The sequence below is a fragment of the Oncorhynchus keta genome, chromosome 5, assembly GCF_023373465.1.
Source record: "Oncorhynchus keta strain PuntledgeMale-10-30-2019 chromosome 5, Oket_V2, whole genome shotgun sequence".
Lineage (NCBI taxonomy): Eukaryota > Metazoa > Chordata > Actinopteri > Salmoniformes > Salmonidae > Oncorhynchus > Oncorhynchus keta.
In genome coordinates, this window is record NC_068425.1 from 14,227,680 (window position 1) to 14,251,156 (window position 23,477).

Here is a 23,477-nt window from a genome sequence, read left to right on the forward strand (position 1 = left end):
CGATTGGCTGGAGGTATAAAATAACTCTTGCTTCTAAAAGGAGTCGGAGTATGTGCAGGATAGCAACTTACTGGTTCAATAGAAGTGTCAGAATTAGGGGAGCTAAAGTATTCCCTTAAACGGATGTTTCTAAAAAAACTTAAACATGTCTACATTAACATCAAAATCGTTGCACTGGGTTGTAGGCACAAAGATTACCCTTTATTAAGCAAAGAGACATGGGCAGGGCTCAATATCTTACTTGATAAATTAGACACTCAGCCCCGTGGGTTCTGGGACGGTGTGAACGGGCTCCTCTGCCTCTGATAATCGTTTTCCTCTTACCCCGCCGGGTGCGGAATCTCGTCGATGCGCGTGCATGCGGCCGCCTCCGCCCTTCCGTCCGTCCAGTCTCTCGTTGAATAAAAAACTACCACTGGAAGCCTGATCAGACGGGGGTGGATAGAAGTAAGCAGCATCCCTCCTGCGTCTGCCATGGAGAGGAGGAGCAGAACCTCCCTTGTCAAGGTTTCTCCAGAAGTAGACTTTATCCTCGGCCTTGTCTTAATAATGGTCTAACCATAGGATGGATTGCAGTTTCTCCTTATCCATAAGGAACCAACATGTAAATATAAGGAGTGTAAAAAGTCCTGCCTTAGAGGTAGCTCTCCAAGGGGCTTGGCCAACCCTGGTCCATGTTTCCTAAATACTGGGGGTTTGAATATGTTCATGTGACATTTGACATTCTACAAATTATCCCACATTTAAGAAAGATCGAATGAAAATCAATCAGGTGGTTGAGGCTGATTTACAAAACCTTTCCATCGTCTTACTCTACATAGGAAAGATATTTAGCAATTATGCCTACCGTTTCTGCCTAGTAGCTTGTGCACAATACTAAAATGACAAATCAGGATATTTGAGGCTGGGGCATTTCAATATTGCCTATTCTCATTATATGACCTAGACTATAGTGAGCTCCAAAAGTATTGGGACTGTGACACTTCCGTGTTGTTGTTTTGTCTCTGTACTCCATTACACAATGACTATGAAGTTAAAGTCCAGACTGTCAGCTTTAATTTAAGGGTATTTTCATCAATGTCGAGTGAACCGTTTAGAAAGGACAGCACTTTTTGTACATAGTCCCACATTGATTAAATCAAGCTTGTGACTCTACGAACTTGTTGGATGTATTTGCTGTTTGTTTTGGTAGTTACAGATCGTTTTATTCCCAATAGAAATGTATGGTGAATAATTGATTGTGTCATTTTGGAGCCAAATAAAGGTTAAGTAAAACATATATTTTTTTAAATAAAAAAAATATCATACCCTCAGGACATGCTAACCTCTCACCGTTATGATATGTGTACGTCTGTAACTTTCTCACCATTATTCACGATTCGTTCAGGACTATCCGACTAGCTGTAAAACGTGTCACTGTCCCAATTCTTTTGGAGCTCACTCACTCTCCATAAATGCTTACAAAAGTGCAAAGCCCTCATTAAAAAAAAAAAAAGTTTAGTTTTTTTCATATACACAAGTTGGCATATCAGATTTCAAATAGCCGAATTAAACCAGCAAAATTACTTAGATGTGAAATAATAAAAGTATAGGAATAGAAGTAATATTCTTGCTGTGATAAGGTTGGTCATGGGACTTATTTTTTTAAAAGGAAAATCGCTGCGGTCACCTTCGGGTACCACACTCAAAGTTGTTCAACCCCATCACCTCTGAGTGGCGCTGCGGTGTAGGCTACATTTGAACCACGACAGACTGTGTAAATCACTCAACGTAGGCTATGACGAATTGTAGCCTTTTTGCGTAGCCAAGAGTCAAACAATATTTTAACAGCGTCAAGTTTGTTTATTCATAAGAATATCACAAGTAGTAGAAGTAGATGTAACAAGATGTAACAAGTAGGGTGGCTAGTAACCTAACAGATTCTGACTATAGCCTACACGACGTGCTGGCAGACTACATCCATAATATTTTTTTCCATTCTGACTCATACAGTGGATATCCAAATAATTCGGGACTTCACTCCTCCTCTAAGGGAGCATTTCCTCTGTTACAATGACCGCTGGTGAAGAGACGCCTTGGTAGAGGAACATGCTGTGATTCATAAGGGTGTTATAATACAGACTAAACTCTGTAATAATGTTGCGCGTCGTAGTGGAATCAGCCAAAGGCATCCCCAAAAAGAAACTCGGACACCCAGATCCCATAGCAGCGGTAGTGTTCAAAGGTGAGATATTGTTTTGTTGCCTCTTGCTGTGGCATTTAGCCTACATTTTCACTTTGGTTTCAATGCCTTGATTGTTGGCTATTCTTGAGAAGTTCAAAACATCTGGATCAAAGACGTTCTCCAAATGTAGGCTAATATAAATCAAAGATGAAGACATGCAGAGTTGCTTTCAGGTTGTAGCCTAGTTTTTAGTTAGGCTACTTTATAGTTCTCTTTATTTTAAAGTCTCATTATCCTTTCTGCACTTCGCTGTCAATGTTGGGTTAACTGACCCATTTTCTGTCTATCATTTATTCTTTGAACCAACAACTGCAAGATTCCACAATAAGATGATATTCTGATGGATTTTGTAGTCCCCAAACATTTAACATGTTCAATACACACAAACATGATGATCTTTGTATTCAAAGTGGAGATACTGCTTCATTTAACTGTGAGCATGTAAGGGCACAAAACTACTATGAATTGCATTGAAGGTACAACAATGGTACTGTGCATTGGTTCTGAGATACCGGAACCTCATTTTGCCTGCTTTAATGCAATGAGTCACATTAAATAATGTTGCCTCTATTGTGTTACACAGAGGGAAGAAAACATATTCCCTTATAAGGGGTTGGAATCACCCATTCTCCCCTGTCATCAACAGCTCTGCAGCTGGGTCAATGTGCTTCATTTTTGCATGGATATTTTAGGATAAGAGTCCGTCCAAGATGCACATTCGACTTTTATGGTTCAATATGTTGCCACTCTAAGTTGGCTCACTATGTTACCAGCCACAGGGATGTTGTATTATGTAGGTATTACCCATTTTAAAACTGCCTGTATATGTTTAAAGGCCCAGTGCAGTTAAAAACGTGATATACCTGTGTTTTATATATATTTCCATTATGAGATTGAAAATTGAAATTGTGAAAATTATGATAATGTCCTTTTAGTGTAAGAGCTGTTTGAAAAGAATGCCTAGAATTTCAGCATGTTTAGTTAAGAGACCAATAAGAAACAAACCTCTCTGCCAATAACAGCTAGTTTTCCCCTCTCCACTTAGACCACTCCTAAACAGTCCTAGCAAAATGATTGCTTGAGAACTTTGCATTTTTGCAAAGAAGCTATTTTGATTCATTTTGGCCATTTACATTAAAAACAATCACAGTAACGTAATTGTTACCCAGAAATGATTTGATATTGAGATAAAAACGTCTGCATTAGACCCAGAGAAATATATTCCACCCATACGTATACTCCCGAGTGGCGCAACAGTCTAAGGCACTGCATGTCAATGCTTGAGGTGTCACTACAGACACCCTGGTTTGATTCCAGGCTGTATCACAACTGGCTGTGATTGAGAGTCCCGTAGGGCGGTGCACAATTGGCCCGGTGTAGGCCGTCATTGTAAATAAGAATTTGTTCTTAACTGACTTGCCTAGTTATATAAAGGGTACATATAAACACATATATTCCATGTTTTAATCTTGCCACTTTGTGTAAACGCTATACAGGTGAAAAGAAGAAAACTAAAGCAATTGATAGTGAACTCAATCCCGTGTGGAATGAAGTAAGTATAAATATTTACATTTACAATCCTTCCTCTCTCTCGCAGTCTCTGGGAATGTTGAAAAGGGCCTCGAGAGCAATGTATTATGTGGAGGAGGGTATGAGAATGAATTAGGGAATGAGGCTAATATTTTGTCCGCTGTGCTTGGTGTTTGTTGATGACTCAACATGGAGTAGTTATTATTAGATAGAGGAATGATAACTGTTAACACTTCCCCTTTGATTTTAAACATTTGCACCCCCCACGCCCATGCTTCAACATTTCACAATTGATATTAACATGGGCAAAGTTGCGCTTTTATGAACTAACTACATTTGTGGTTGCAGGTGCTTGAGTTCGACCTAAAGGGCTCCCCATTGGATGCCTCCTCCTTTTTGGACGTGATTGTGAAAGACTATGAGACTATTGGCAAAGACAAGTACGTACCTGGCATGTAGCTACTGTATATGTCTCAAATGTTTTGTGAGAGAACACACACCACACACACGCACACACACCTCCTGCTAATCAGATGCTGCTAGTGCTGCTAGGGAGGAGGAGGGACATAGTGTTTTACTCAGTTTGACCTCTTGTCATTTCTCAGTCAAAGTGCCCCTCCATTAGAATGTGAACCTGGTCATTACAATACAGTGTCTGGTAATTACAGGTTATACAGAGAGTGACTGAAGGGACAGTTCAAACCCTGAGGCCAGTGCTGAGTTTAAACTGAGTTGTCAAAAACTAGAGTAAGCACTTCTACGGAGGGAGATCCATAATGTTCATTAAGGTCAAACCCTGAGGCCATTGCTGAGTTTAAACTGAGCTGTAAAAAACTAGAGTAAGCACTTCTACGGAGGGAGATCCATAATGTTCATTCAGGTCAAATCTTCAGGTTACTTGCATAACTCCGGGTTCTCTGATAATATGAGTGAGCTATCTTACATATGGGGCATGCCCTTTGGTGCGAGATCATAAGGAAGCTCCAATCACACAACATCTGCCGTAAACAGACAGGAGGCGTGGCGAATAGTGGGCAACCCCACTTATTATAATGCGGCAAGTCCCGTACTCTAGCTCATTATCAGACATATGTTTTCCTCCTTATGCATATTGAGATAACCCAATCATATTATCAGAGAACAGGGGTTACGCAAGTAACCTTAAGATTTGACCTTAAGGAACATTATGGATCTCTGACTAGAGAAGTGCTTACCCTAGGTCTTTTTCAAATACTTTTTTCGTTATCTCAAATATGGGTGTCTCACATATAGTCAACTCCCGTAGCGCTTATGTACTCTCCGAAGCTAGATTGTCTTGACATAATCATCCCTCAGAGGCCCCAACACAGCACCGTATATGTCAGCGAGGGCGCAGTGACGTCTAGTTCGTAAATCCTCATAAACGTACGAGGGGTAGCCCAACATGCCGCATTGCAGCGTCACCTCTTGCTAGTTCAAAAAACAGCGGGAAGTGTGCGTCTTTGCGCATGCGTAGAGATCTATGGACGTTTGTCCGTATTTTTCCACCACACTTGAGCCACCACTTCGGAGTGGAGTCTCCAGTCACCATACAGGGGGTCACCTCTGGACTACAAGTCTGTTCCGGACATGAGTCACGTGTAAAGAGCGATGTGCGCTGCTCCACAGAATCATTTTCTGGGCTGGTCTTCACAAAGAGAGATCAGAGATCAGAGATCAGGTGCCACCTTGGTGGTTGATGTATGCCACTACAGTCGTATTGTCCATTCTGACCAGGATGTGACAATTCCCGAAGAAAAGGCAGAAAATGCTTAAGTGCAAGCAGCACTGTAAGCAACTCAAGGTAATTTATGTGAGCATGACGTAGTTGTGGGGACTACAATCCATTCAATGCTCTCCCCTCACAGACTACGCTACACCCTTTGAGAGATGAGCCTGTTATCACTACTTTCCTCACAGACACTACCTCTAGGGGAGTGCCGTTGGCGAAGATGGAGGGGTCCCGTCAGTGGCGGAGAGACGCTATGCTTGGGGAGGACAGTGTTGTCCTCCGATGGAGGTGACTAAGGGAACACAGGCGTAGGGCAGACACCCAACACTGAAAATATTTAATCCTCAACAGTCCAAACAGAAGATGGTGGAGGCCATCAACCCCAACGTACAGAGACACGTCTTGAGTGTGACCATATGACCCCATTGGAACATAGAGAGACATGATTCGCACGAAGCAACATGATTCTCCCGTCTGATAGTGCGGCCTGGAAAGAGATGGAATTCAGAACTACGCCTAGATATGCTATTCTCTGTGTGGGCATTAAACAGCTGTTTATCTGATTCATCCTGAAGTCTACAAGGGCAGCTCTGTCTCTCACTGCCTGCTTCTGTTAATGGGAGCAGAGTAGGTAGTGGTCTATGTACGCGGAGATCCTGTGTCCTCTCCATCTCAGGGGAGTTAGGGCCACCTCTACAACTTGCTGAGCGTCCGAGGGGCTAGTGATATCCTGAAGGGAACTGTGAGATTCTCGAAACCCTGATAGGCAAACTTGAGAAATCTCCTATGTGCTGGCAGAATGCTTATGTGAAAATCCTGCAAATTGACTTTAGTGAACCAATCACCTCGACAAACAAAGCAAGACAGCACTTTGTGTGTAAGCATAAGGAATGTGAACTTTTTCAGATAGCTGTTGAGGATCTGTAGGTCCAGTATGGGGTGCTGGAGAATGGATGAAAAGAAATGTTCCATCTTGCCAGGGAGAGACGTGTAGGTAAGGGAGGCACAGCGTTCAGGGTGAAGGTGGTTTGCGAGAGATTGTCCCACTGCTCCTCCATACCTTGCATGTCCATGGCAGTGAAGTCCCTCGGTGGGACCTTACCGGAAAGGGGTTTGTCCCAGTTGTGTTTAGCCTCCACCAAGCATGCTGGGATCATGGGGACACGCTGTCTCCCAGGGACGGTATGGGATGAGTCTCTTCCTATCGAACCAGTCTCTTTCGCCGTTTTCGCACAAATAGATTAGCCTGTACTCTAGGCTGGGAGAGGAGGGCCCTCTACTCAGGGTGTTGGAAGGCCTTGAGGCCTGAGCCTTGGGGTCTTCATCCCCTTCCTCATCCTCATTGCAGAAGAGTCTCACAATACTGATGTCCTCCTCATCGTAAACCCCTATACCTCATTTCCCTGCTGGTAGCTCGTTGAACCGAGAGTGGATAATTGGGGGAATCCGCCCATAACCTTGGCCCAGCTCGGGGTTGTTGGGTTGCCTCCTCGCCCAAAGGCTGGGAGGAAGAGGAGCCTCGAGGTGGGCTGCTCTGAACACCCTCCATCTGAGGCTGGACTCCAGCAACTCCTTGCAATGCTCGCAGGACTCTGGGTTAGCAAGAGCCGCCTGAACATGCTCCAGTCCCAAGCAGGCAACACAGATAGGATATGTGTTCTTCACTGACATCATGGACCCACACAGGCATGGGTGAGCCAGTTGGGGAAAAGGAGGCCAGCTGGGTACATACTGTGAAGGGGTAGTAGTATCCATAGCTCCGGATAGTGGAGGGTTCAAGGCTACGGGTGTACTGGCCGATGCCTAGCTGTGTAGCTAGTCCTGACATTAGCTAACTAGCGTTCACCCCGTGGGCTATTAGCCTAGTGGGCTAACCGAGTAGAAAACGATAATGAGCTAGAGGGCGGGGCGTGGCGCCTTATAATAGGTTGTGTGATTGGAGTGTCCTTGTGATCCCGTCCGGAAGGGCTTACCCCATACGTGAGATACCGAAACAAGTATTTGAAAGAGAACTTAGTTGATCTACAATTACAGAAAAAAGCTCAAGTTTTTCCATTGCAATGGGCCACATAACATTTACAGGAACTCCTCTTGCCATGACAACATGTGTTGAGGAAAAATTGTGTTACCGCAGAGCTTCAATGATTACCACATTGGTAAGTGAAAAGTGAGGTGTGATTTGAAGTAGCACAACCCCTTACGGCTTCTCTACCACACCCTGTGCCTGCCTCCGTGTTCAGACTCGCTGTGCTATGTGATGAGGATTTGTCTCGCTCTATGATGAAACCGTTTTCTCTCTCCAAAAGGCTATTGTTTCACCATGAGCACAAATCACTTCAAACTCAATAGATTCAAAATGGCCTCTCATGTGTCTTCTCTATATCAAGAGAAACAGATATCAAAATGCTTTTTACTTAACATATTTGTGCTTTTAGATTGATGAAACATATCTAAGCTGTATTGATGCTTCATTGTTGTTCCATTTCCATTGTGACATTTTTAAGAGAGAGAGAGAGAGAGAGAGAGAGAGAGAGAGAGCGCAGGCAGGCTATGGTAATGAGAGTGACTCGCGTCTTTGATCTTCTATAATGTTGGGGGGGCACTGGCAGAGTCCAGACTCAAACACAAGCAAAGTTACAGAGCTTGCACAGGCTTGTCACTGGCAGATGGGGGGTTTATCTTGAGTATGTCTGAGAATCCTTGGCAGATGTGTGTATATGGGTGAGGTTGACTCATTCAGTATAAACACACACTCAATAAGGGGGGTGTTTTGGATATAAGGACATCTCCTAGTGACCACCATATACAATCATTTATCCTGTTGAGTCATTTTTAATCCTCCATATCCAACGTCAGAATTCTAAAACGTCCAAAATGATATTCAAACATGGATACACACAGTATGTTTTCTCTGCTAGACACTAGACAATTAACTATAGCCTGCTCTTGCCAACTCCATTACTCATTCTCAATCCAAACATTGCATGACATTGATTGACAAGGAGTTGACATGATAGCACAAAAAGACTGGCACAGTTAGCAGCAGGGCCTTTGATATCAGCAAAAGAAAGAACTCCATATTATGCTGTATTATCTGACTTCATGGTGTGGAACTGCTTTTTTTTTCATAAAAGAGGAACTAGCCACTACACAGTGCATAAATATAGCCAACTTGTGTGCTGGCAGCTAGTGTGTGTTCCATATCATTAGTAACCGTCAACTCATTTCCTCGGGGGGAAAATATTCAACAATGGGTATTTTGCATGTGTCTGCTCGCCTTTGAAAAGTCAAGTGCCAAAATTTGAAATGTGTAGAATTCCAAGAGAGGAATAAAAACAAAAGACTCAAAGAACATTTCTCTCTCAGCTTCAGAGTAGCCTGCTTTCAATGCCAAGGTGTGAACTCTACCGCTGACCCCGTAGTTCAACGTCATTTCCAGGACGTGTTTTAATGCATGATTGTTTATCTCTCTGTGTGTGATGACAAATGATTTCAACAGGTGACATAGCCAAGAGGGGAGAGGCATGACAACATCCCACCTTCCCCCCTTTCTCTCCTCCCCCACCCTCTTCTCTCCTCTCTCCTCTCTCTCTCCCCTCCCCCTCCCCCATCTCTCTTCTTTTCTTCTCTCCTCTCTTCTTCTCTCTCTATCCCCCTCTCTCTTCCTCTCTTTCAATTCACTTAAATTATATCTCTCTGTCCCTCCTTCTGTCTCTCTCAATTCAATTCCTCTCTCTCTCTCTCATTCTCTCTCTCTCCGTCTCTCTCTCCCTCTCTCTCTCTCCCTCTCTCTCTCCCTCTCTCTCTCTCCCTCTCTCTCCCTCTCTCTCTCTCCCTCTCTCTCCTCTCTCTCTCTCTCTCTCTCTCTCTCTCTCTCTCTCTCTCTCTCCATCTCTCTCTCTCCCTCTCTCTCTCCCGCTCTCTCTCCCTCTCTCTCTCACTCTCTCTCTCTTTCTCCTGTCTCTCTCCTCCCCTCAGCCTGACACACAAGGCCAGACGACAGGCATGCCTGTGGTAGATGCTAATTGCTCCCAGCGGTTTAGTCTTTCCTCGTCCTCCCTTTTCATGATTCTTTCCCCCTCGTCTGTGGGATCGAGTGTTGTTCCTCACTACAGAGCACAGATTACATTTTTCCCAGTGTTCTCCGGGGGAAGGCTCTAATGGTTGCCAAAATAAGCTAAGCTAGGCTGATGTTTGTCACTGTGACAGCTTATGAAGATCACTCGGCTACAGGAAAGTCGTCTTCTCGCTACCAACCCTATCACTTTTCTTTCTTGAGTCCCTCCAATCCAGCACAAGCAAAGTGCCTCAATGGTATCAACAATATGTTGACATATACACACTTCTTTAAATTGTGGCTGCATGGCACAGGGGTGGCTATGTATACATAATAGGAATAACTGATATTAAGCAATGCAACGGGATTCTTAATCACAGTTGATTGCGTAATAAAGAACCCTTGGTACCTTCCTAGTTAGTCCTCAGTTCCCCCACAAGGGACATTCATCAGATCCGTGTGGCAAATATAACTGCTCTATAGGACTTGTTGCTAGGTTTGTCAATTCTGAAAGAAGTACAAATGAGAACTGGATACTGCCTGTGATTAGTCAAAAAACAAATATATTCATACATATAAAATTACATACATCATTGTACACAAACAACAGAGGAAATCTACACCTCTTTATGCAGTAGACCAGCAAGCATAATACATGCATTTGCTTAAGTGATCTGGGAATGATATTACTATGTTACTGTATGCGTTTCCTTAAGAAATATTCATATCACGTAAATACAGTAGGTGCTCATGCCTTTTTACCTGTATTCCAGATTTATTGGCTCAGCTAAGATCTCTCTCCTAGACCTGGCTCATGGTCACACCAAGTCCCTCCCAGCAAAGAACCTGTCCCTGGTCAATGAGAAGAAACAGGACACTGGGGTGAGTTTCTCTATGGCTACACACTTGTGTCACTAAGAATGAACAGCTTCAAGAATGAACAAGGTTTATAAACATGTATAAGCATTTTATAATTGGCTTATTCTTAAAAGTAAATGAAGTGTAAGCAATAATACACTTCAGTGTAGAGACATTGTCAAGAGGTTCGGTGCTTTTGGCTTAACGGCTAATGCGTTGGGTTGACAATCGCTGGACCCGGGTTCGAGTCCTGGTCAGAACAAACACACAAATTCCCTACGTTTGTGTAAGAAGTGGGATGGCGCCCATAAGGTCATCGGAAAGGCGAATACACATGAAGGACTTGGAATAAAGAAGCTTGGGGAGATGTTCTCCTAAAGGGAGGGGCTAGTGTAGCGAGCATTTCGCTACACTACAAGCATTTCGCTACAATACAAGCATTTCGCCACACTACAAGCATTTCGCCACACTACAAGCATTTCGCTACAATACAAGCATTTCGCTACACTACAAGCATTTCGCCACACTACAAGCATTTCGCTACACTACAAGCATTTCGCTACAATACAAGCATTTCGCCACACTACAAGCATTTCGCCACACTACAAGCATTTCGCTACAATACAAGCATTTCGCTACACTACAAGCATTTCGCCACACTACAAGCATTTAGCTACAATACAAGCATTTCGCTACACTACAAGCATTTCGCCACACTACAAGCATTTCACCACACTACAAGCATTTCGCCACACTACAAGCATTTCGCCACACTACAAGCATTTCGCCACACTACAAGCATTTCGCCACACTACAAGCATTTCGCCACACTACAAGCATTTCGCTACAATACAAGCATTTCGCTACACTACAAGCATTTCGCCACACTACAAGCATTTAGCTACAATACAAGCATTTCGCTACACTACAAGCATTTCGCCACACTACAAGCATTTCGCCACACTACAAGCATTTAGCTACAATACAAGCATTTCGCTACACTACAAGCATTTCACCACACTACAAGCATTTCACCACACTACAAGCATTTCGCTACAATACAAGCATTTCACCACACTACAAGCATTTCACCACACTACAAGCATTTCGCCACACTCGCATGAACATCTGCCAACCATGTGTATGTGACCAATAACATTTGATTTGATCGGAGTAGCGATCTCAACCCAACACCTAGGGGTCTCGTCAAGAGGTTCGGGTCTCTTGGCGGTGTTGGGTTGACAGTTGCTGGACCCAGGCCTGAGTCCCAGTCAGAACTACCCCATGCATATAATAACTAGGTTAATTAAAACTCTTTACTTGTTGGCCATATCATGTCAATGTAAAATAATGTAAGTTAAAAGTTGTCAATACATTGAGACATTGTCTTGAAGCAGCATGTTGACATTTAATCCCATCTGTTTTTTAGGCGACCATTAATTTGATGATAGGGTACGAGCCGCCAGCTAGTACAACTCCGAACCCTAACAATCAAACTGAGGAAGACCAGTCGTATGGGGACACAGGTCAGTTTAACAAATATGTGGCACGCCATCTTTTGTTTTGGTTAAGCACAATGGTGTCCTTCTCTCATGAGATCAGTTCCAATGCCCTTGTTATGCCGGTAATGTAAATCAACTCTTATACATGTAGTTTGGGAAAAGTATGCAGCTATCACAGTGGTATGTTTGGGTTTGGTATTGCAGTGGTAGCCTGGTTCCCAGATTTGTTTGTGTGTTAGCCAACTCCTCTGTTGTTCAATGTCATGTAACGAGCAGTTGACTAAAGTACAAACAGATCTGGTAGCCAGGGTTGTGTTCATTAGGGCACACAACAGGAAACATTTGAAAACGGAAACCAAACGCTTGTATTTCAGGTAGTCCCTACTTGTTTCAGAGTTTTCTTTTCACCATTTGGTCTCTAATGAATGCAACCCAGGTAACCAGGCTAGTGAGGTGATGTGGTTTTAGGCTTTGGTTGGTAGGAAGTATCGGAGTGGTACTGGCTTGTCTGTGTTTGTTACACAAGTGAAAGGCTGCTTGCTGTTTATGGAAATGGAGGATGCAAATTGAAAAGACAAACAACACTCACAGCCTTTTGCAGACTCTGCCACGAGGAAACAGAATCAATAGAACATGTTTTGTAGTACGTTCCCTCTGTGGCTCGCTTTTGGAGTCAGGTCCAGGAATGGTTGTTATGTCATAATACCAGGTTACAGATTGATCTGCAAACTGTTTTGTTAGGTGATCTGAAAAACCACGATCAGTCAATGGGGAAATATAATTTTACTCCTGGGTAAAGTATTTATTTTTGGGGAAACATTGGTAGAAATGTTACAAATAGGGAGGTTCAGGGCTCATAAGACATCATAGTCAAATGGATGGATGTCTTGCAAAAGGAAAAATGGCATTCTACTGGGAAAGATGAGTTAATCTGTGGACATCGGAGGGTTGAAGTTCAGATTGAATGATGGATTGGCGCTGTGGATAAAAATCCAGCGCTTGAAGAAAGAGGAAATTAGGAATATGTCTGTGTGTCTAATTCTTTAACTACAGGTGCTGTAGATATGAGTAAAAATAGCTGTAAGTAGCAGTAAATAAGCAATGTTTACTCGAATCAGGGTAGGGATGGTAGGGTATATATATTTTTTAATATACACACGACACAAGTACTCTCAGCAGACAATATGCTGAACACAGGTCACCTGGACCAGAAGTCCCCACAAGAATAGTAAACTAAAGTGTTTTTACCAACTGGGGACATTTTTTGGTCGCCACAAGGTCAGATTCTACTTCTATGGGGTTTAGGTTAGAATTAGGTTTAGGGTTAGGAGCTAGGGTTAGTTTTAGGGTTATGGTTAGGAGTTAGGGTTAGGGTTAAGGTTAGGGTACAGATCAGAGTTAGGTTTAAGTTTAGGGTTAGGGAAAATAGGATTTTGAATGGGACTGAATTGTGTGTCCCCACAGGGTTAGTTGTACAAGACTGTGTGTGTGTGTGTTCCCAGGTGGGGGTGAGGAAGGGGAGGATAGGGAGGAGGTATCCCTTGGGGGTCAGGTGGGGACCCCTGGAGTTCCACCCACACCTGGCCAGCCTGGTAACCCCAACCAGAGGCCTGTCCGGACTAGCCGCAAGAGACACCGGGCCCTGGCCAACAAGCCACAGGACTTCCAGGTAGAGTACATAGCTAGCACATGAAGTGCATGTCAAAAGTTCAAAGTATCCTCCCCTGCTCATCTCTCTTCCTTCATTTGCACTGATCTGAAACCACAGGAGAGATGAAAGCAGTATGGTGGATGGTGGCTTTCACCCTCCAGTTCTTTCAGATCAGTGGTAGAGAAGACGAGCAAAGGACTATTGAGATGCAGCCCTGGATGGTAGTATGGGGCCCTGTTCAAATACTTATGACATGCGTCCTTCATCCCATTTGACCTTACTTGAGGTAATCACTAATCTGTATAGGTATGAGAGATGACAGCAATATGATAACTATGCATTCATCAATCCAATCACGAACAGACCAGATTATTATTATTTTTGTACCTTTATTTAACTAGGCAAGTCAGTTAAGAACAAATTCTTATTTTCAATGACGGCCTAGGAACAGTGGGTCAACTGCCTGTTCAGGGGCAGAACGACAGATTTGTACCTTGTCAGCTCGGGGATTTGACCTTGCAACCTTCCGGCTACTAGTCCAACGCTCTAACCACTAGGCTACCCTGCCGCTCCGATTGCCTCAAGGAAGGAAGGAAAAAAGGAAGGAGATGTGCATTTTGTGGCAGAACAGCGCCACTTTGACCTCTCCTATTATTGATCAATTAAATCAATAAAGGCAAAATTAAGGAATTTTGTGTTTATTGAAATGACTGTGTTAGTTAAACTCTCTTACACTGTTGTCTTCAATGACCAGATTCGTGTTCGAGTTATCGAGGGCCGACAGTTGCCGGGAAACAACATCAAACCGGTTGTCAAAGTGAATGTGTGCGGACAGACCCACAGAACCAGGATCAGGCGAGGAAACAACCCCTTCTTTGATGAGGTAATCTCTTCATAACTCTATGGTATTAAACTGCCCTTATACTCCAGAATCAAAGCCACTAGGGCAAAGTTACACTTCTCTGATTGCGCTGACGGGAATCTTTGTTTCGGTATTCCATCTTTTGATTGACTGTCTTTTTTACCCGTTTAAATGCTTGTCTATTTGACTCCTGCTCCTCTTTTATCTTGTCCTGCTGATCCCTCTCTCAATGCGCTCCTCCTTCTCCTGCTTCAATGAGTTTCATTCGGATCTTCTCTCTCTTTGCAACAGTGATATGTTTGCGTAAATCTAAAGTGGAATCCTCCATTAGATACATTATCTATCACCCTTGACCTCTCGCATGCATTTTATCAACCTTTCCTAGTCAATTACTATACAATTGCTACAGTATGTCTGTATGAATTTGCTTCAAAATCAGAGTATAGAAAGGTATGGAAAATGGCCATGGTTATGCCTAACTCTACTATGTACATAAAAAAACTATGAAAATACTGTATATATCAACATTTTTATAAACCCTCTCCACAGATGTTCTTCTTCAATGTCAACATCCTGCCTTCAGAGCTTTTAGATGACTGTATCAGTATTCGGGTAAGTACAACACTCCTCTCAGACTGGGTATAGTCTATGTACAGTGTGTTCACGAGTTCGGCTTCTCTCCATCTGACGAACATGGAGGGGGTTTTGGCGTGGAAGGTTCGATGGGGAGGCTAGACCCCGGTCGGGGATCGGAGTTGGTAGCTATCCTCCCAGCAGGATCAGCCCCCGGTCATGGACTGCTGGCAGTGCCAACCCACGTAAGACAAGGTTGTGTGAGCATGGATCTGATGAACATGCAGGAAGGGGTTGAGCTGGCCCACCATTGTGTAGGAAGCCTGGAGGCAATGGGGATTGGTAGCTGGCCCCCCAGCAGGATCAGCCCCAAGCCATAAGCCAAGGTTGTGCTGGCCCCCCTTCCTTTATACAAGAGCGAGAAAGACTTTCTGACAACGAGGTCGCTACTGGTACAAGTCTGAGTCGCCACTGGTCAGAGTGGAGTCGGTGCGTGAAGACACTGCATGGGAAAAAGATGGGCACCCTATTATGTGGGCTGAGTCACTGGATTACTAATGCTCTTCCATGCTGTCCCTAGGACGGGTGCATCATGTTGTGCCAGGCCTTTTCTGCTATACTTGACTTGAGTGGGTTGAGTCACTGAAGGGGTCTTCCTCTTGCTGGTCTTGCGCCAGTGCGGTGGAGGAGATCTTCGCGGGCTATAATCAGCCTTGTCTCAGGATAGTAAGTTGGTGGTGTGTTGATATCCCTCTAGTGGTATGGGGTCTGTGCTTTGTGGGGGTTATATCTTGCCTGGTTGGCCCTGTCTGGGGGTATTGTTTGACAGGGCCAGAGTGTCCCCCCCGCCCGTCTCAGCCTCCAGTATCTATGCTGCAACAGGGTGTGCCGGGTGGCTAGGGTCAGTCTGTCCTGTCTGGTGAAATTATCCTGTCTTATCTGGTGTCCTGTGTGAACTTAAGTATGCCCCCCCCCAACCTGTTGTTTTCGACCCGCTTTCCCTCCCTCCCTCTTTCGCTCTCTCTACCGCTTTTGCTGTCTTGACCTTTGAATACTTGGCTATGAAATGCCAACTGACATCTACTCCTGAGGTGCTGACCTGTTGCACCCTCTATAGCCACTGTGATTATTATTTGACCCTGCTGGTCATCTATGAACGTTTGAACATCTTGAAGAACATTCTGGCCTTAATGGCCAGGTACTGTTATAATCTCCACCCGGCACAGCCAGAAGAGGGTTGGCCACCACTCAGAGCCTGGTTCCTCTCTAGGTTTCTTCCTAGGTTCCTGCCTTTTCTAGGGAGTTTTTCCTAGCCACCCTGCTTCTACATCTGCATTGCTTGCTATTTTGGCTTTAGGCTAGGTTTCTGTATAAGCACTTTGTGACATCTGCTGATGTAAAAAGGACTTTATAAATCCATTTGATTTGATTTTGATGTCATGGAAAGAGCAGGTGTTCTTAATGTTTTGAACACTCATTGAACAATCATTTTAAAACTCCTTGATTGTGGTAAACTATGAAGCAGTTTAGAACTAAGGGCTGAGTTTGTTTCAACATCACTAATTCTCTCTGTCTCTCGCTCTCTCTCTCTCTCTCTCTCTCTCTCTCTCTCTCTCTCTCTCTCTGCAGGTCTATGATGCCTACTCCCTCAGAGCAGACAGTCTAATGGGGGAGTTCAAGGTGACATTTAAATTTACAAAAAGTGCATTTAATTGAGTTATTTACAGAGCATTACATCCAGCCTATTATGTTCGCCTTTCATAACAATGACAGAAAACATTGGATAAATCACAGAAATCCTTTGTTCAAACATGGATTGGCTACAATGCACACTACCACACTGTGTTTATACAGTATTGAATACACCCTTCCAGGCAATAACCTCAATATATGTATTTGGTTGATATTTAATTGAGTTGTCAACAAATATGCATTTTTATTGAAATAAAAGTAAAATGGTGGAAATCTGGTTCAAATCAGTTGTGTGGTGTATCTGTAACCAGTCTTTATTTTCATTTTAACAGTTGGATGTTGGGTACATATATGACGAACCTGGTAAGTTCATCTTTACAGAAGAGTGACACAGGAGAGGAGTATTAATCTTGACCTTCAATTATCTTCAAAGACATCCTTTGCCTGTGTCTGTGTCTGGAATGTGTATATTCTTATGGTCAACAGCCCACGCCGTAATGAGGAAGTGGCTTCTCCTGAGTGACCCTGATGACTCTAGCTCGGGGGCCAAAGGTTACCTGAAGGTCAGCCTGGTCATCGTGGGGACAGGAGATGAGCCACCGGTACGACTGCTGTGTCACTATGCTATGTCACCACACGCCTCACCTGTCTTTCTCTACATTCTCTACCATTGTACTTAATGTAATATTGATTACATAGTTTATAAACTCAGCAAAAAAGAAACGTCCTCTTACTGTTAACTGTGTTTATTTTCAGCAAACTTAACATGTCTAAATATTTGTATGAACATAACAAGATTCAACAACTGAGATATAGACTGAACAAGTTCCACAGACATGTGACTAACAGTCAGTATCTGGTGTGGCCACCAGTTGCATTAAGTACTGCAGTGCATCTCCTCCTCATGGACTGAACCAGATTTGCCAGTTCTTGCTGTGAGATGTTACCCCACTCTTCAACCAAGGCACCTTCAAGTTCCCGGACATTTCTGCGGGAATGGCCCTAGCCCTCACCCTCTGATCCAACAGGTCCCAGACGTGCTCAATGGGATTGAGATCCGGGCTCATCGCTGGCCATGGCAGAACACTGACATTCCTGTCTTGTAGGAAATCACACACAGAACGAGCAGTGTGGCTGGTGGCATTGTCATGCTGGAGGGTCATGTCAGGATGAGCCTGCAGGAAGGGTACCACATGAGGGAGAAGGATGTCTTCCCTGTAAACGCACAGTGTTGAGATTGCCTGCAATGACAACAGGCTCAGTCCGATGATGCTGTGACACACCGCCCCAGACCATGACGGACCCTCCACCTCCAAATCGATCCCGCTCCAGAGTAACGCTCACGCCTTGGATGATAAACCTGAATCCGACCATCACCCCTGGTGAGACAAAACCGTGACTCAACAGTGAAGAGCACTTTTTGCCAGTCCTGTCTGATCCAGCTATGGTGGATTTGTGCCCATAGGCGACGTTGTTGCTGGTGAGGACCTGCTTTACAACAGGCCTACAAGCCCTCAGTCCAGCCACTCTCAGCCTATTGCGGACAGTCTGAGCACTGATGGAGGGATTGTGTGTTCTTGGTGTAACTCGGGATGTTGTTGTTGCCATCCTGATAAGTGTGATGTTCGGATGTACCAATCCTGTGCAGGTGTTGTTACACGTGGTCTGCCACTGCGAGGACGATCAGTTGTCCGTCCTGTCTCCCTGTAGCGCTGTCTTAGACGTCTCGCAGTACGGACATTGCAATTCATTGCCCTGGCCACATCTGCAGTCCTCATGCCTCCTTGCAGCATGCCTAAGGCACGTTCACGCAGATGAGCAGGGACCCTGGGCGTCTTTCTTTTGGTGTTCTTCAGAGTCAGTAGAATGGCCTATTTAGTGTCCTATGTTTTCATAACTGTGACCTTAATGTCCTACCGTCTGTAAACTGTTAGTGTCTTAACGACCGTTCCACATGTGCATGTTCATGAATTGTTTATGGTTTATTGAACAAGCATGGGAAAAAGTGTTTAAACCCTTTACAATGAAGATTTGTGAAGTTATTTGGATTTTTACGAATTATCTTTGAAAGACAGGGTCTTGAAAAAGGGAGGTTTATTTTTTTGCCAAGTTTGGTAGAATGTGTATACAATATCAATGTGTTATACAACTACATGCAACATACTATATTTCATCAAGGCTCTCCCCTCCCCTACCCTCCTGTGTGTTCAGACTGAGAAGAGAGAGCGGAACGAGGAGCAAGATGACATAGAGAGTAATCTGTTGGTGCCTGCTGGGGTAACACTCAGATTGGTCACTCTCAACCTGAAGGTGTACCGTGCAGAGGACATGCCTCAGAGTACGTGTATATTCCTTCTTTCTCCATCCTCCACCCTTCTTCCTCCATCCTCCACCCTTCTTTCTCCATCCTCCACCCTTCTTTCTCCATCCTCCACCCTTCTTCCTCCATCAGCAGCAAAGTGTCATTTAGTTCAGTCCAAAAACAACCTCGTGCCCCTTTCGTTATCCCTAAACCTCTTGTTTCCTCCACCTATCACTTCCTCCTTACCCCCTACCCCATTGGGTATGCGTATTTCTAGGTAAAGGAAACGTGTAAGCAATATGGCAGACGTTAGTATGAACAGCCAACACCATATTGATTGCACGTATCTGCAAACACCAAGTGATTAAGTGTTCTTTTTGAATCTGGAAATGTTTTTCATTTCAAGTAATCCAACATTGTTATCAGTGGGCCTATTCTTTCAAAACGTTGACTGGACGTCTTGTTATTTTTTCTGTGAGTGCGTGTTAATATCCTTTCACTCCGTCTTACAGTGGATGATGCGTTTGTACAGACTGTGAAACAAGTATTTGGAGGGGAAGGCGATAAGAAAAACTTAGTTGATCCATTTCTGGAGGTCAGCTTCGCTGGCAAGAAGGTAAAGCTAAGACTCAGAACTCCGGGAATGCAAGAGAAGGACAAAACGCCAAGTCATTCGGCAAATATTTTCAGATCTTTTGGTTAGATGTTTGCTTAATGATGACCTTGTTTTGGTTTCAGTTGTGCACCAAAATTATCGAGAAAAATGCCAATCCTGAGTGGAACCAGCTGATCAACCTTCAGGTCAAGGTGTGACCTAGCTCTCTCGTATTACTTGTAGTACACCACAACACAAATGGATGATATGAATGGAAGCCAGACAAACACAACATGCTCTCATTTCCCTCTTTAGTTCCCATCCATGTGCGAAAGCATCAAGCTGACTGTATTTGACTGGTAAGACTTTGGTTATCCTCCCTGGAAGACAGATACAGTGCATGTTTGGATGTTGTTGTTATAATCGGTTTACTGTGTATTACACTATCCACATTCATGTATACCTTCACTTTTAAATGCTGCTACTTTGAGTTTGATGACATGGATCTGGCAGGAAAGTTTATTAACAACGTATTGAACTTTTCACACAGGGATCGTCTGACCAGGAATGATGTGATAGGAACCACATTTCTAAATCTGACCAAAATAGCCTCATCTGGTGGTGAGATTGAAGGTATGGTATCGCTCTCTCTCACTGTGTGTGTGTGTGTGTGTGTGTGTGTGTGTGTGTGTGTGTGTGTGTGTGTGTGTGTGTGTGTGTGTGTGTGTGTGTGTGTGTGTGTGTGTGTGTGTGTGTGTGTGTGTGTGTGTGTGTGTGTGTGTGTGTGTGTGTGTGTGTGTGTGTGTGTGTGTGTGTGTGTGTGTTCCCTGTCTCAACCACATTGCATCTGTCCCTTCAAACAGATACGCCTGCAGAGAATTGCACCAATCTGTCATCTGAAGGTAAAGAAACATCATCGTTTTGTATGAGGCCTCCCTATAGGGTGGAGTCTTGGGCCAGTAACCGAAAGGTCCCTTGTTGAATACCCGAGCTGACAAGGTGAAAACATCTGTCTATGTGCCTTTGAGCAAGGCACGTAATCCTAACTTGCTCCAGGGGTGCCTTACTACGATGGCTATAAAACAACACCTTTCACTGCACCGATCTGGTGTGTGACAATACAACTTTTTTTAAATGTATTGCTTTTGTCAAACAGGGAAGGCATTTGTAAATACTCAAGTTTGACTACAGATGTAGCATAGGCACCAGACCACATTGTATTACCATGTCAAAAAATAAATTGAAAACAGGGGGGAATAACAGAAAAACAGCTTCTATCTCCAGACCATCAGATTGTTAAATAGTCACCCCTAGCCGGCCTCTGCCCAGTAGCCTGCCCTGAACCTAGTCACTGTTTCTAGCCGGCTACCACCCTGTACTCTAGCCTGCACCTTAGAGCCTGCTGGCCTACTGTATGTACATAGTCACTGTTTCTAGCCGGCTACCACCCTGTACTCTAGCCTGCACCTTAGAGCCTGCTGGCCTACTGTATGTACATAGTCACTGTTTCTAGCCGGCTACCACCCTGTACTCTAGCCTGCACCTTAGAGCCTGCTGGCCTACTGTATGTACATAGTCACTGTTTCTAGCCGGCTACCACCCTGTACTCTAGCCTGCACCTTAGAGCCTGCTGGCCTACTGTATGTACATAGTCACTGTTTCTAGCCCGGCTACCACCCTGTACTCTAGCCTGCACCTTAGAGCCTGCTCGCCTACTGTATGTACATAGTCACTGTTTCTAGCCCGGCTACCACCCTGTACTCTAGCCTGCACCTTAGAGCCTGCTGGCCTACTGTATGTACATAGTCACTGTTTCTAGCCCGGCTACCACCCTGTACTCTAGCCTGCACCTTAGAGACTGCTGGCCTACTGTATGTACATAGTCACTGTTTCTAGCCCGGCTACCACCCTGTACTCTAGCCTGCACCTTAGAGCCTGCTGGCCTACTGTATGTACATAGTCACTGTTTCTAGCCCGGCTACCACCCTGTACTCTAGCCTGCACCTTAGAGCCTGCTGGCCTACTGTATGTACATAGTCACTGTTTCTAGCCCGGCTACCACCCTGTACTCTAGCCTGCACCTTAGAGCCTGCTGGCCTACTGTATGTACATAGTCACTGTTTCTAGCCCGGCTACCACCCTGTACTCTAGCCTGCACCTTAGAGCCTGCTGGCCTACTGTATGTACATAGTCACTGTTTCTAGCCCGGCTACCACCCTGTACTCTAGCCTGCACCTTAGAGCCTGCTGGCCTACTGTATGTACATAGTCACTGTTTCTAGCCCGGCTACCACCCTGTACTCTAGCCTGCACCTTAGAGCCTGCTGGCCTACTGTATGTACATAGTCACTGTTTCTAGCCCGGCTACCACCCTGTACTCTAGCCTGCACCTTAGAGCCTGCTGGCCTACTGTATGTACATAGTCACTGTTTCTAGCCGGCTACCACCCTGTACTCTAGCCTGCACCTTAGAGCCTGCTGGCCTACTGTATGTACATAGTCACTGTTTCTAGCCCGGCTACCACCCTGTACTCTAGCCTGCACCTTAGAGCCTGCTGGCCTATGTACATAGTCACTGTTTCTAGCCCGGCTACCACCCTGTACTCTAGCCTGCACCTTAGAGCCTGCTGGCCTACTGTATGTACATAGTCACTGTTTCTAGCCGGCTACCACCCTGTACTCTAGCCTGCACCTTAGAGCCTGCTGGCCTACTGTATGTACATAGTCACTGTTTCTAGCCGGCTACCACCCTGTACTCTAGCCTGCACCTTAGAGCCTGCTGGCCTACTGTATGTACATAGTCACTGTTTCTAGCCGGCTACCACCCTGTACTCTAGCCTGCACCTTAGAGCCTGCTGGCCTACTGTATGTACATAGTCACTGTTTCTAGCCGGCTACCACCCTGTACTCTAGCCTGCACCTTAGAGCCTGCTGGCCTACTGTATGTACATAGTCACTGTTTCTAGCCCGGCTACCACCCTGTACTCTAGCCTGCACCTTAGAGCCTGCTGGCCTACTGTATGTACATAGTCACTGTTTCTAGCCCGGCTACCACCCTGTACTCTAGCCTGCACCTTAGAGCCTGCTGGCCTACTGTATGTACATAGTCACTGTTTCTAGCCGGCTACCACCCTGTACTCTAGCCTGCACCTTAGAGCCTGCTGGCCTACTGTATGTACATAGTCACTGTTTCTAGCCCGGCTACCACCCTGTACTCTAGCCTGCACCTTAGAGCCTGCTGGCCTACTGTATGTACATAGTCACTGTTTCTAGCCCGGCTACCACCCTGTACTCTAGCCTGCACCTTAGAGCCTGCTGGCCTACTGTATGTACATAGTCACTGTTTCTAGCCGGCTACCACCCTGTACTCTAGCCTGCACCTTAGAGCCTGCTGGCCTACTGTATGTACATAGTCACTGTTTCTAGCCCGGCTACCACCCTGTACTCTAGCCTGCACCTTAGAGCCTGCTGGCCTACTGTATGTACATAGTCACTGTTTCTAGCCTGCACCTTAGAGCCTGCTGGCCTACTGTATGTACATAGTCACTGTTTCTAGCCTGCACCTTAGAGCCTGCTGGCCTACTGTATGTACATAGTCATTGAACACAGGTCACTTGAACACTGTTTTATCCACTTTATATGTATATACTGTATATTCTAGTCAAGGCTCATCCTGTATAACTACTTCTGTACACACGTTGTCTATTCATATACTGTCCATACATACATACATACATACATACATACATACATACATACATACATACATACATACATACATACATACATACATACATACATACAGTATATTTGTATTCTAGACTCTTTCTGATATTTCTAAATGTCTTTCTTTAAATTGTTTTGTATTTGTCTGTATTGTTTT

General features: G+C 44.6%; 1 protein-coding gene and 1 long non-coding RNA gene across 5 annotated transcripts in view; one reads left to right on the forward strand and one right to left on the reverse strand.

Moving 5' to 3' along the window:
- Positions 1-1,800: 1,800 nt before the first annotated feature.
- Positions 1,801-23,477, forward strand: part of LOC118365784 (myoferlin-like) — a 55,720-nt gene continuing 34,043 nt past the window's right edge. Inside the window, exons 1-17 of the mRNA XM_052518767.1 lie at positions 1,801-2,224; positions 3,721-3,776; positions 4,103-4,194; positions 10,335-10,443; positions 11,849-11,945; positions 13,424-13,590; positions 14,327-14,455; positions 14,984-15,046; positions 16,637-16,687; positions 17,032-17,062; positions 17,186-17,301; positions 18,911-19,037; positions 19,514-19,617; positions 19,740-19,808; positions 19,912-19,955; positions 20,147-20,229; positions 20,460-20,498. Coding sequence (XP_052374727.1) covers positions 2,137-2,224; positions 3,721-3,776; positions 4,103-4,194; positions 10,335-10,443; positions 11,849-11,945; positions 13,424-13,590; positions 14,327-14,455; positions 14,984-15,046; positions 16,637-16,687; positions 17,032-17,062; positions 17,186-17,301; positions 18,911-19,037; positions 19,514-19,617; positions 19,740-19,808; positions 19,912-19,955; positions 20,147-20,229; positions 20,460-20,498 — 1,465 coding nt within the window. The 5' untranslated portion in view covers positions 1,801-2,136. The remainder of the gene's footprint in view (positions 2,225-3,720; positions 3,777-4,102; positions 4,195-10,334; positions 10,444-11,848; positions 11,946-13,423; positions 13,591-14,326; positions 14,456-14,983; positions 15,047-16,636; positions 16,688-17,031; positions 17,063-17,185; positions 17,302-18,910; positions 19,038-19,513; positions 19,618-19,739; positions 19,809-19,911; positions 19,956-20,146; positions 20,230-20,459; positions 20,499-23,477) is intronic.
- On the reverse strand, positions 20,506-23,096 carry LOC127930010 (uncharacterized). 4 transcript variants are annotated; one of them, XR_008136482.1, is made up of 5 exons: positions 22,975-23,096; positions 22,745-22,898; positions 22,515-22,668; positions 21,524-22,138; positions 21,317-21,446 (listed from the first exon to the last, which is right to left on the reverse strand). It is a non-coding gene; the product is annotated as an uncharacterized LOC127930010 (long non-coding RNA). The 4 variants fall into 4 exon arrangements; XR_008136484.1 differs by having other exon boundaries at positions 21,524-21,985; positions 22,062-22,138; positions 22,515-22,898; XR_008136483.1 differs by lacking the exon at positions 21,317-21,446 and adding an exon at positions 20,506-21,292 and having other exon boundaries at positions 22,515-22,898.